Source organism: Sorex fumeus, unplaced genomic scaffold (genome assembly GCF_029834395.1).
Source record: "Sorex fumeus unplaced genomic scaffold, SorFum_2.1 ptg000240l, whole genome shotgun sequence".
Taxonomy (NCBI): Eukaryota; Metazoa; Chordata; class Mammalia; order Eulipotyphla; family Soricidae; genus Sorex; species Sorex fumeus.
In genome coordinates, this window is record NW_026606297.1 from 14,321,184 (window position 1) to 14,334,944 (window position 13,761).

Genomic DNA, 13,761 nt, shown 5'->3' on the forward strand with positions numbered 1-13,761 from the left:
TAAGCCAGTAAAAATAAAAATGCATTTTCTGCAAAAGGGCCTGTTTTCTTTCCAACAGTTCAAAGTACTATTCAGGAAAATCTACTTAACATGGGAAGCAAGAAACTGGTAGGAGTATGGGGTGGAAATAAACCTTATTTGAACTGTCTTACGTTTTACTAAGGAATAAGATGTCTAGTCCAAGAACAATAACTGCTTTGAATCACACACTATTTTGAATGAAGTCAGACTAGCATAAATTTTCCTTCAACTTCTTTTATAAACTTGCAGGGAAATCAGAACTGAGCCTAGGATTTTAATAATGACACAGTTAGACCCACCACTTCGTGTGTTAAAATGCAAGGCCATGGTTCGACCGGGGTTTATTCAATAGTGAGCCTGCTGTCCTTAAAATAATTTGGCCATCGCTAGCATATATTTCCCTGTATCTACACTGGGACTACCTTCTGGCAACAAGCCACAAACTAAAACGGGAACTGAATCCACTTTAGCTTATGATTGTACTGGACAATTCCTAAGTCTCGTGAGAAAAGCACAGGGATGCGCTCGTCCTGTTGACTGCAGTGGAAAATCTTTTGTTCCTTCATCCTCTGTTGAGACCTTCTTTAATCACCTCCATTATAAATATTAGAAGGCTTGAGGAGATTTTCAGCGGGCAGCAAGCACTCCACTTGTTTCTGAGAACTTAAACAACAATCACCTTATGAAATCTAGATTAACTTAACAACTGGGTGGCACATCTGGCCGGAGAAATCCAAAGTTCTCTGGACAAGTACAAGAGTGCCACACAAAAGACAAGTGTTACAAGGCGTCAGTCACACCACAGAAAACCATCTTGAACGGCCAAGTCCACGAGAGAAACAGACAAATCAGGTTTTCCCATTGTGCTTCCGACCTCAAACAGAGGCTGGGGGGGCAGGGTTAGAAGGCAGCCAGCGGGACCTTCCTCTCAATTCAGGAATTCTGCCCACTCACCCTGTTCACCAGGACATCAGGGTGAGGCCGGGTCTCACAGCAACCAGACCTCAGTCCCCCAGGAACCATGAAGCTCAGGTCAGGCATCATTTTTGCAACTTTAGTTGAAACACGTGTCAGCAAATCGCTCGGTGAAATTCATATATACTTAATACATGCTGCTTATGTGGCTTTTTGCTTGTTTGGGGTTTTGTTTTGTTTTCAATTTGGGGGCTACACCCGGTGATGCTCAAGGTTTATTTTTAGCTCTGATTCAGGGACCAATCCTGGCAGGGCTCAGGGATTATATGAGGGAGCTGAGGATCGAACCCAGGCAGGCCACCTGTGAGGTAAGCACCCAGCCTGCTGTATTACCTCTCAGCCCCTATCAAAGCAAGTTTAATGCAAAAATACCATCTAAAGATAAACTCTGTGACTTCCATTTCCTTAAACACAGCGACAGGAGGGAACTTTCATCTATCTTTCTATCTGTATCTTTACCTCAGGAATTTCTTAACGCATACATCTAGCAATAACTCATCTAATAACAAAGTCAAACAAAAACAAGAGTGCCTGCTCAGTTCTCTCCTTTTTCCCACTGCAGTCCCCGGCCCCTGTTCCCTAAGCTCTTCGGCGCATTACTTGAATGCCACGAGCGCCTAATCCTTCAGAGACTCATCCCGTGGTAACATTTCACTGCAATTTGCATAAGTTAAATATAACCGTACAACTGAGACTTAGGGGATGAACAGTGATACTTTTTAAAATTATGGGTGGCATATTCACTTGAGATGATGCTATCATAAAAGTTAATTATTTTGTAGGTGGGAGCAGCAGAGAGGTTTCTAATTTATAGATTTTAAGTCTTTGTGCCTTTTTGTAAGTCCTTGCCAGATCCCAAGTCAGATTAGGCGAAATGCTAAGCAGCCGCTTAAGTCTCTCATGGCCCTGATGGCTTCTGAAGTGCCTCCGTTTGCTGAGGTGCAGACAAAAAGACAGGAACCTGGGATACCAGGGAGGTGACAGCAGCATTCTCTCCCTTCGAATTTTGCAGGGAGCCCCTGCTTGAGTGAAAGGAACTTGTTGCAAAAGGAAATGTTTTTGGAAAAAAAGCCAAGAGAGAAAAAAATAAATAATAAAATAAAAGCCAAGAGAAACTGGAGCTATATTATAGGAGTTAATGTATTTGCTGGCATGTGGCCGGCCCTGGTTCAATCCCTGCTGCCACACATGGTATCCGAGTACCACCAGGAGTGATCCTTGAGCACAGAGCCAAGAGTCAGCCCACAGCACTGCGAGGTGTGGCCCAGAAACCAAGGAGAGGGACAGGGGGAGATGGCTGACAGACTTCCAAGATGCTCATAGTAACAGCCAAGAGATCAGCCCATGACATAGTCAGAAGATGCTGATGCTGTGCCATCACACCAATGTCAGTAAGATGGGGTAGAATGCCATGGGCACTGCATAGGAGTCTGTACCTCGACGACTGATATTCCGGGAAGGGAGAGGTGAATGCCATGGCACGGTCCGCACTGGAGTCTTAAAGACAGAATGGCAGAGACTTGCAGGGGACAGGACGCTGTGCTTGGAGACGGGGCAGTGAGTGCCAGGAGAGGAAGTTCAGACACACTCAATGGAGCTAAGATGCAGCATGTGGGGTCCGGGCGATGGTATAGCAGGTAGGACGCTTGCCATGCACGCAGCTGTCCCAGGTTTGATCACGGCACCCCATACAGTTCCCTGGGCACCGCCAAGAGTAAACTCTAAGTGCAGAGACAGGAGTGCACCCTGAGCAACGCTGAATGTGGCCCCGAACAACCCCCCAACCACCACCAACAAAAAAGCAGAACGCATCATTCGCAAGAACCTGGATGGCCATGCTAACGGGCTGAGGGATTTCGCTTACTGAACTGCAGGCGGAACATCCAGAGTTTGAGCGATGGGTCCTCTGCCCTCGAGTGGGTGATTAAGGGTTCTTTTAATTAGACAAGCCTTTTCTGATCTCTGCCACTCAGGGAACTTCACAGTGAGGCGTGAGAACATCTTCAAGCCCATATTTAAAGTTTCATCCCCACCTTTCCTTTTACCTCTTGACTGATGTGCAAAGGGAGTTTGTGATAACCTCAAAAAAGAGAGCGGTGCAAAATAAGCCAACTGAGAAAGAAAAGTGGGCCAGAGACCGTGCAGAGAGAAGGGGCTGGACTCGCACAAGGTGGGGCCCTGAGCCCCCTCAAGAGTGATCCCTGTATCCACGGTAACCTTTCAGCATCTCTATTGCAAACCATAATGCCTAAAATTGAAAGAGGGAGAGAGAGAGAGAGAGAGAGGGAGAGACATAAAGAGACAGAGAGAGAGGGAGGGGGAGAGACAGAGAGACAGAGAGAGAGAGAGACAAGGAGGGCGGTGGGAGTGAGGGGTGGCTTGAACGGGTGAGAGGAAAACTGGTGACACTGGTGCTGGGAAATGTCACTGGTGGAGGGAAGGGTGTTGGAATATTGTATGACTGAAACCCAATCATGAATAGCTTTGTAAGGCTCTATCTCATGGTGATTCAATTAAAAAAAAAGGGGGGGGGGGTCCCTGAATCAAGAGTCAGCCCTGAGTGGCACTGAGTGAGGCCCCAAAAGAAAGCAGACAAACAAACAGATATGTATAAAGAAAAAGGTAGCAAAGGAGGCTCATCTGGCTTATCCTGGCTCTGTGCTCAGGGATCACTCCCACAGTGCTTGGGGGACCGTGCATGGTGCCAGCGGTCAAATCGGGTCGCCTGCATGCACGGCACAGTCTGAAGCTCTGCACTATCTCTTTGGCCTCAAGAGCGCATCTGTTGGCTATGAAGAATTTTTAAATGTGTTCCTTCTGATTTTTTTCTTTTGCATTTCTTATGCAGGCTAGTGGATGCCAGGGTGGGCAGGCTGAGGGAAAAGGAGGGCACAGGGTCCCTCATGAGGGGAGTTAAAATTGCTCTAGGGGCTGGAGCGAAAGTACAGCAGGTAGGGCATTTGCCTTGCATGCGGCCGACCCGGGTTCGATTCCCAGCATCCCATAGGGTCCCCCGAGCACCACCAGGAGTAATTCCTGAGTGCAGAGCCAAGGAGTAACCCCTATGCATCGCCGGGTGTGACCCAAAAAGCAAAATAAATAAATAAATAAACAAATGTTCTAAAACTCAACAGTGATCATGGCTGCTGTACTGTGTTACTGAACATGCCAGAGATTACTGAACAGGACACATGACACATGATTACTGAGACCAGCCACATGGCATATGTGTTCCAGTTCAAAAGAAGCTGACACAAAAATGTCTTTACCTTGACGGAGTGGGGTCATCTTGTCCAAGACGTGACATAATGTTTATTAAAGTGTTAATTCCTATGAAAAACACACACAAACAATACTGTTAGAAGGGTCCTAACGCCATCACAGATGCTGCAGAAAGACATTTATTTACCAACCTGTACTTAACACTCACTACCAGCCTTAGCCCAGGTGGCGTGGCCCTGGCGGCTGGCCCCCAGCCTGAACTACCTAGCCCCCATAGCCAGGAGTGGCCCAGAGTCCTGAGGAGAGACTCGACCCCCCCCCCCGCCCCCAACACACACACACTCAACAAAACATACCTGATAGGAAAAAGAACATTATGTAGACATAAATATCCACCCTCACTGAAATGTGCCCAAGCTCATGGTATTCCATGTGGGTCAGGAAGATTTCTAAGATGGGGCTGGAGAGAGAGCTCAAGAAGCTGGAGCGATAGCACAGCAGGTAGGGTGTTTGCCTTGCATATGGCAGACCCAGGTTCGATTCCCAGCATCCCATATGGTCCCCCAAGCACTGCAAGGAATAATTCCTGAATGCAGTCAGGAGTAACCCCTGTGCATCGCTGGGTGTGAACCGGAAAGAAAAAAAAAGGCTGAACAGGGGTTTTCGAGGCAGGAGTCTCAGTTTGATGTCATGCAGTGTATGGTCACTTGAGCACTGAGCTGGGATGGCCCCTGACCAAGGCCACGCACAGGCCCAAGACAGAAACAAGAAACACAAAGGCTTTTTGGGAAGTGCTTTCAGTCCGGCAATTAGGGGCTCTGTTTTCAGCCACACCCTGGCAGGGCTCAAGGGACCGCGTGGACCCGGGCATAGAACCCAGGCCTCCCCTGTGCAAAGCCTGTGCCCCGGCCTGCAAGCTCTTTCCCCGGGGCCCAGGGAGCCACAGCTAAGGAGACCTCCTTCACGGTAGGGGACGCAGGCCAAGACAAACACACCTTTTTTCCGCATGTGCATATGGTGAACTTTTCGGTCTCCGTATTTGGGCTGCCGGATTCCACAGTTGGACAAAGAGTTCCTGGCGTGATCGGGATTCATTCCAAAGTTTAAATGATGGCTCGGGTGAGTCATGGCCAGCTAAAATGTCAATGACATCAGCTCAGTCTTCAACGCTCGGCAGGAAACTCCCACCTTGCCACCAGCCCGAATGGAAGCACGAAAGAGAACCTGATTCACGAATCTGATCTTTCCATCCGAATCTCCAGGGTCAAATTCCCACAGCCAGGGGTGGGGTGGGGGGGTGGAGGGGAGACCAGCCCCCTCTTGAAAAGCTGAAGAGCGAGCCGCGTCTTTCGAAGGAGATTTAGAATACTTAGGACCCAAAAGAGTCGTCAGGCAGGAAAGGCTGAAAAGGGGGCTCAGATTTGACAAGCAAATCTTAACTTTTGTCTAATTCTTTATGCATAGTGACTTGAAATAGTATGAAAAAGGCGGCTGAAAAGTGGGCAACCATCAGAGAGGAGAGAACGAAGCTTCTCGACGCCTCAGCCTCTCCCGGAACACAGATCTCAGTTCTGCGCTCCTATGTAACCCGTTGTTGGGGTCTCAGCAGCTAGCCTGAGACTTTGACCAAATCCTCTGCCCCTGGAAACAAGAGCCAGCCCTGTATACAAAGATCCAGGGGGCCGGCTTCAGCACTCCCCACACGCGGGCACTCTGGTTGAGGATGAGGGACATGACTGTGCCCACCTACCCATATTGATCACCCGGCCCTAAGAGCAGGATATGTAAATCACTAACTGACATCTGTACAAGCCCTACCAGTGAAGCACGTGGTGCAAGAGAAGTGCGGGAGAACCATGCTGTACTCAGGATTTGCCCCCCCACCCCACCCCCAGTGTATGTATAAGAACCCCTGGGTAGGGGCCAATAAATGGAGAACTGCTTGACCACCAGACTCCCCCCGCCCTGTGGCTTTCTTTCTCAGCGGTGGCGGCAGGAATCCAGGAATCCCGAATCCTGGAATCCCGGAATCCCGCAGTGCATAGAGGGCCAGGGCAGAAGCTTCTCCCCCCTACCCACTCCCTCCCCTTTAGGGAGTAATTCCAGCAACTTCGGGGGGGGCGGGGGGGGTGTTCAGGGGTTCATAGTCCAGTTTGCCGGAGTCAACTGGCCAGGACCCCGACAACCCGCCACATATATACACATATTTCTCCCATGCTGCCTCCGCAGACGGGACACACTGAAGACGGAAGGGTGGCGCTTACCTGCAAGAGACAGCGGTCCTGGAAAGTGTAGCCGATCAGTTTGTCCAGATGCATGAGGCACTGGTGGTAGCGGATGTGATGGGTCAAAACGGGCAGCATCATTGCATGCTGGGTGGGGGGGAGGGGGGCAAGAACAACCTGTCTTGAGTCCGATGCCATAAACGACAAATAAGATGGTTTCATTCAATTCACAGCAAGAAATATTTTCACAGCCCAAATCCCATCTCCAAAGGCTTGACGCAGTTTTCTGGCTGTGAGGAACGCTGAAGGGACCTTTCTTAGGGGTGTGAAGCTGCTTGCAGAAGGGATCCTCTCTGTCCAACTTACCCCAGCCCCCAACACACACACACAACCTCAGGTCTGAAGAGATCATCACGGTCCAACAACCACACCCTCCTCCCCCAATACACAGACACACAGACACAAATACACACACACCCTCAGGTCTGAAGGGATCATTGCTGTCCAACACCCGCCCCCTCCCCCCACCATACACAGACACATGGACATATACACACAAACCCTCAGGTCTGAAGGGATTATCTCTGTCCAATACTCCTCAATACAAACACACACACACACACACACACACACACACTCAGGTCTGAAGGGGTCATCTCTGTCCAGTACCCTCCCATATACAGACACAGACACACACAGACACACACAGACACACACAGACACACACACACACACACACATATCCTCAGGTCTGAAGGGATCATCTCTGTCAAAACCTACCCCTAATACACAGACAGACACAGATACAGACACAGACACACACACACACACACACACACACACACACACACACACACACACACACACTCAGGTCTGAAGACAGCACATGTGAACTGGTGCCTGCCTGTGGCACCCTGGGCTTCCCGCGGCTCTGTTGGACCCAGCTGAGAAAAGGGGGCTGGGGTCTGCCCCACAGTATCTGCTGTGCCCAGCACCATCTGAAACGGCGATGTGGCCTCAAGAGGGGCTGCCATAGTTGCCGGCCGTCTCTGTACAGAGCTACTCAGAGGGCCGACGGGAGCATCCTAGGACTGGTCATCTAGGATTACCAGGACGGCAGGGCAGGAACAATGCTGGCTCCATGAAAGAGGAGGACTACAGACATGGCGCGGTGGCAGGGCACAGGCCTGGGGTGCGTGAGGCCCCGGGTTCGATCCCCAGAATCGCAAATACGGAAGAAAGAAAAGGAACTGCAGAGACAGCACCAAGCGCTGGAGCACATGTGAGGCCGGAGCGAGGCCCCGGAGTTAATCTCCGGTGTCACGGGTTTGCCACCCCCAAAACTGCCTGCAGTGTAGCCCGGGCCCACACACAGACCTATCAGGCCAGGAGTGGCCAAGAGGCCCTGACCACTATTCAGGATCCCAGGAAGGCCCCCTCCCTGCCTACACCTCCACACACAAAAAGACAGACTCGAAAGAAACAAAAAGTTAAGTTTCTGGAATCAGAATTATAAGTTTCCTCGTGTCCCCCAAGTTTCAGGAGCTCACGTTCTCATTCTCACTCATTTCCAGGACTCTTTCAAGTTCCTCTTTGATTTCCTCTCGAGCCTACTGGGTGTTCAGTAGTGAGCTGTTTAATTCTCAGGTGTCGGTTTGATTCTCTGTTTCTGTGTGTGATTCACTTTCTGGTTTCAGTGCACCATGGTCTGAAAAGGTCTCTGGAATCTGAACTTCCGCCCAGTGCTCCTCCCAAAGACATTCAGGCTCCATACTAAAATGTTTACCACTCCAAGGACAGTTTGGTAGTACCGCCCAGATGGTTCAGACATCAGAGAACTAAACTCTTTCTGTTTCCATCATTTTTCACTTAGCTCTAGACTCTTTATTGGGAGAGGACTTCACAGGAAGTTCATCTTTCCTTCCTGTTATTCGTCGATTGCCTCGAGCAGGCCCCAGTAACGTCTCTTTCATCCTAGCCCTGAGATTACATTCAAGGCTATTTAGGAGAATGAGACCCATCATTGTTACTGGTATTTGGCATATTTGGTACGCCACAGGGAGTTTGCCAGACTCTGCCCTGTGGGCAGGCTACATTCGATAGCCTGCAAGTTTGTCCAAAGTAGGAATCCGGGATCTTTCCTTCCATTAACAAAAAAAAGAAGGGGGGGGGGGGGGGCTGGAGAAATAGCACAGTGGGTAGGGCATTTGCCTTGCACACAGCCGACCCGGGTTCAATTCCCAGGATCCCATATGGTCCCCCGAGCACCGCCAGGAGTAATTTTTGAGTGCAGAGCCAGGAGTAAACCCTGTGTATTGCCAGGTGTGTGTGACCCAAAAAGCAAAATTTAAAAAAAAACAAAAATGATGTTTCTTAAGAACTCAAGAGAATGAAGCTCTTATAATTATTCACCAGAACCCACGGGATGCACCCAGACCCCAGAATGACTGCCCTGAGCCTTTATGTCATTTCAGTCCTTGAGGTTTTTTTTCAAGCTGGCGTTATTTAAAAATACACAAACATGGATTTGTTTCTAAGTACAGAAATCGATTATCTATATTATTAACTCACAAAGATGAACTCTCTGAAATAGGCTCTCTAGTCCAACACAAGTCTTCCCAGCTCCACTCTGTGACTACGCACGGAAAACAGGCATGTGCAGGTTTACAACAGTTGTGGGACAGGGTAGCAAAAAAAAAAAAAAAAAAAAGATGAAGACACATCTTATCCTCGAAGTTTCAGAAACAGGCCATCAGGATTTAGATTACGGGCATTTTGGCTCACTCTGTTCTTACAAATTCTATATTAAAAGCACAATAATCTGGAGAGAAAATGCGCACCAAAGTGAAATATAGTTTCCCGTGCATTTCAGTAGCACAAAGCGTAAGGGAATTGAAGCTAAAATTTCAAGGTGAGAGGGTTATGAAGATCATGCAGAGCAAACAACTTTCCAGAGGATGGATTCAAGCCGGTGAGTTATTTGTTAAACCCACTGAGAGCTGAATCATCACCTGTCATGGAAATTAAACCTTGGAAGCCAGGAGGAGCATTTCTGCACTTGTCTTACATATGTGAGGTCCCAAGTTCAAACCCCGGCGCCATCAGGGTCTGGGGGATGAAGGGCGGCTCTTTAAAGAACATTTGATTATTAGAAGTGTTATTAACACTAAACTGACATCTGTCCCTTTGGAGGCTTACCCCTCTTATCTATTGATGGAGAAAAACAAAAATACAAAAAGTGAAGGACTCTGTCTGTTCTTCTCTTCACTTTTTGTGTCTGTTTGGTTTGGGGGGGTTTCATACCTGGCTGCGTTTTGGGCTTAGTCCTTCTTGCTCTGTGCTCATTCTTGGTGATGTTCAGGGCTCACTCCTGGCTGGTTTCGGGGGCGGGGGGGGGGGGGTAGTGGGGAAGGGGAAGGGCGGGGGCAAATGTGCCAGGGTTCAAACCCTGGGAACTGACCTGGCACTAATGGAATTAATCACTTTTACCCCTCCAAATGCACAGCTTACAAATTCATGTTGTTTAAGGACTCTGATACAGAGCAAAAGATTCACTACCTGGCGGGGCAGGAGTGATAGCATAGCAAGTAAGGAATTCATTTGCTTTGCATGCAACCGACCTGGATTCAATCCCTGGTACTCTATACAGTTCCATGAGCACTGCCAGGAGTGATCCCCAAATGCAGAGCCAGGAGTAAGCGCTGAGCACAGCTGGGTGTGGACAAAAGAAGAAAAAAAAAAAAGAATGCAGAGCATATGCTTTGCATGCCTGAGTTTATCCCCAGCACGGGGCGGGGTGGGGGGGGGGAGAGAGCTGGGAAACTGCAATGGACAAAAATCATTCAGCACCTCACCTCTGTTTGTTTTACCAAAAGAACTGGGGAGTGAGAGGGGGCAATCTTTGATTAAAAAAAATAATAATAATAATAATAACCGAGGGCCAGAGCAATCGTACAGCAGGTAGGGTGCTTGCCTTACACACAGACGACCTGAGTTCAATCCTCAGCACTCCATATAGTTCCCTGAGCACTGCCAGGAGTAATCCCTAAGTGCAGTCAGGAGTAAGCCCTGAGCACCACCAGGTGTGACCCCCCCCCAAAAAAAATGATAAAAAAGAAGGGTTTGGGAGCAAGGAAGGGGCTCAATGCTTCTAAAGAAAAAGCAGAATTTAGAAACAAAACTGACTCAGGGACACCTATGAGAAATAAGAGAGAGTGTCCACCCGGATGATTTCTCCACACCCACATCCCAGCAATCAATCAGAAATTTTTCATTTTTTTACAAATTGGGGCTCCAAAGACCTTTGGTGTTTATAAGGAATTTCTACCAAAGCAGGCATGATAGCATAGCAGGTAGGGTTTTTGCCTTACATGATGACCCGAGTTTGATTCCTCCTCCCCTCTCGGAGAGCCCGGCAAGCTACCAAGAGTACCTCACCCTCACAGCAAAGCCTGTCAAGCTACCCATGATGTATTCAACATGCCAAACGCAGTAACAACAAGTCTCACGATGGAGACGTTACTGGGCCCGCTCAAGCAAATGGATGAACAACGGGAGGACAGTGCTTGTTACCAAAAACAAAAACTGCTGAATAGATCACAAACGGATGCAGTCATTCTAAAATCTGTCACTCTCCTTCTGACTCATTTCACTCAGCATGATACTCTCTATGTCCGTCCATCTACGGGCAAACTTCATGCCTTCATTTTTCCTAACAGCATAGTATTCTACCATGTAGATGTACCATGGTTTCTTTATCCATTCGTCTGCTCTTGGGCACTCAGGTTGTTTCCAGATATATAGTAGAAGATATGTTTTCAGATTATATAGTAGAAGAATAATATTCATGGCTAGAGAAAACAGGCTAGGAGAACTAACTGGTCAGTGGTTGGAATCAGCCACAAGTGTGTGTGGGGCTAAGGACAGGTAAGACAGAGAAGAGACCAGTATGACAATAATAGCTGGAAATGATCACACTGGACAAGATCTGAGTGTTAAAAGTAGGTAAAGGGATATAATTGATAACCTTTCAGTATCTGTATTGCAAACCACAGTGGCCAAAAGGAGAGAGAGACAGAGAGAGAGAGAGACAGAGAGAGAGAGAGAAAGACAAACAGACAGAGACAGAGACAGAGACAGAGACAGAGGGAGAGAGGTGTTTGTCAAAGAGATAGCCAAGTGGGAGCTGGGGGGTGATGGGAGGAAACCTGGGGACACTGGTGCTGGGAAATATATCCTGGAAGAGGGATGGGTGTTGGAACACTGTATGACTGAAGCCTAATCATGAACAATTTTGTAAGGGTCTATCTCACAGTGATTCAATAAAAAAAAAAAATTTTTTTAAAGTAAATTAAAAAAAAAAAAACCTGCTGAAGCAGACCAGAGAAATAGTACAGGCATAAAGGCGCCTGCCTGGCACATGTCTGCCCAGGTTCAATTTCCAGCACCACATAGAGCCCCCCAAGCACCGCCAGGATTGATGCCTGAACCACAGGGTCATAAACCAACACATGCCCCCTGCTGCTGCCTGCCAAAAAAATAAAAAAATTACAGAAGGCCTAAAGGGGTCAGAGACATAGTACAGAGCTAAGACACTTGCCATGCATCCTGCTGACATGTTTGTGTTTGAACCCTCAGTACCCCATATGGTCCCTGAAGCACTGCCAGGACTGATTCCTGAGCACAGAGACAGGAGTAAGCCCCAAGCACAGCTAGGTGTAATCCAACTCCCCCTACAGCCACCCCCCCCAAAACAAAATTCAACAAAAAAACACCTACTGAAATAAATCTCTAAAGGGCCCTTCCTATTCTTGTTTTTTTTTTGGGGGAGGGGGAGTGGAAGGAGAGGTGGGGGGAGGATGTGCTAGGTCTTATTCCTGGCTCTTTGCTCAGGGCTGGCCACTGGCAGAGCTTGGAGGATCATACATGGTGCTGAGGATGAAACCAGATTCCACTGCATGCGAGTCAAACATCTTAACCTGTATCTCTGGCTTTGCTTCCTGCTCTTAATGCTCCCCAGTTGCGTGATGTCAGTAACCAATCGACTTGGGCTTGTCACAGGAGAACACAGACCACTCGAGCTGCGACCCCATGCACTGCCCCCCCCCCACACACACACACAGAGGTGCTGGCTGTGCTGAAGCAGGTGGAGATGCCGAACTGGGTGATGTGACTCCCAGGGGCCCAGAGAGAGAACAACTGCAAGTCAGCCGTCAAACGTCCCCTTCTGAAAACACTTCAGGTCCCAAACCGTATTTCAGTCAACCAGCCTTAAGAACTGAGGACTCTGGGAGTTGCAGCTAAGCTACCCAGCTACATAATTATTCTCCAATTATTGAGCAAAGCTGAATTAGTAGGAGTCCACCTCCAAGCAAAAACAGCTTTGGATACCACATGCCCAATGAGTTGAAAAGTAATAACTTAAATCCCAATCTTCTATGTAATATTTAAGTATCAACATTGATTAAAAAAACAAACAAACTCATTGTGAATAAACAAGTACCTAAAGAATGCCTGAACCCATTGCAATACAAGCTTCCCTGAAGACCCCAATCCCCGAATTCTTCCAAAAGACCCAACTCAGTGAATCCCATGACCTGATCCCAGCCTGTGTTCAGGGAAGTGACCAGTATCAATCATAATCGAAGAATCTGCAACCCAGAGCCTACACCGCTGCTTGGGAGAACCCTCTAACCTGGAATAAACCCCAACCACAGTGGGAGGGGAGGGGGGACCAAAAATACTTAGCAGACTGGTTAAATCTAGCCAAAATGTTCTTCTATCGCACTCAACCAAGGGGAAAAAAAAATAATAAAACCCTAGCATCACTCAACTCGAATATGAAATCTGCGACTGTTCATTAACTGTCTTTGGTTCTCGCCAACAGAAATTCAAATCGCTGGTCTGGAAAGTTTGTACACACAGCCTGCACGGCTCCTGGAGAATGTCTGTGTTGGCACCTCTTGTGGGGGGGCAGGAGGGGGGCGGGGAGGGGCGGTGGTGGGGGCTGGCATGTTTGATCAGCCCTGCCTCTTTCACACCATGCACGGCAAACAGAACTGGGCCTTACGAAATAATAAGCACCCTTCATCTCTGTGAACAGAGATACGCATGCATGCACACGCATGCACACACACACACACACACACATGCATGCACGCAGCCCACAGGCACACAACACAGCAAGGCAGCACCAAAATGAGCAGCGGAACCCCCCCCCCCCCACGGTGGAAACCAGCCAGGACGGGAGTTCTAAGTGCTGGGATCCACTCCTGGTTGCCAGGCGCCCCAAAGGAAGAGAGGGGAAGGGTGGTGGACC

General features: G+C 48.5%; 1 protein-coding gene across 1 annotated transcript in view; it reads right to left on the minus strand.

Moving 5' to 3' along the window:
• The window catches only part of DROSHA (drosha ribonuclease III), a 129,085-nt gene that overhangs the window by 51,595 nt on the left and 63,729 nt on the right, over positions 1 to 13,761 (minus strand). The window contains exons 20-22 of the mRNA XM_056108960.1: positions 6,483 to 6,590; positions 5,214 to 5,352; positions 4,266 to 4,326 (exon numbers count right to left, since the gene is read on the minus strand). Coding sequence (XP_055964935.1) covers positions 4,266 to 4,326; positions 5,214 to 5,352; positions 6,483 to 6,590 — 308 coding nt within the window. The remainder of the gene's footprint in view (positions 1 to 4,265; positions 4,327 to 5,213; positions 5,353 to 6,482; positions 6,591 to 13,761) is intronic.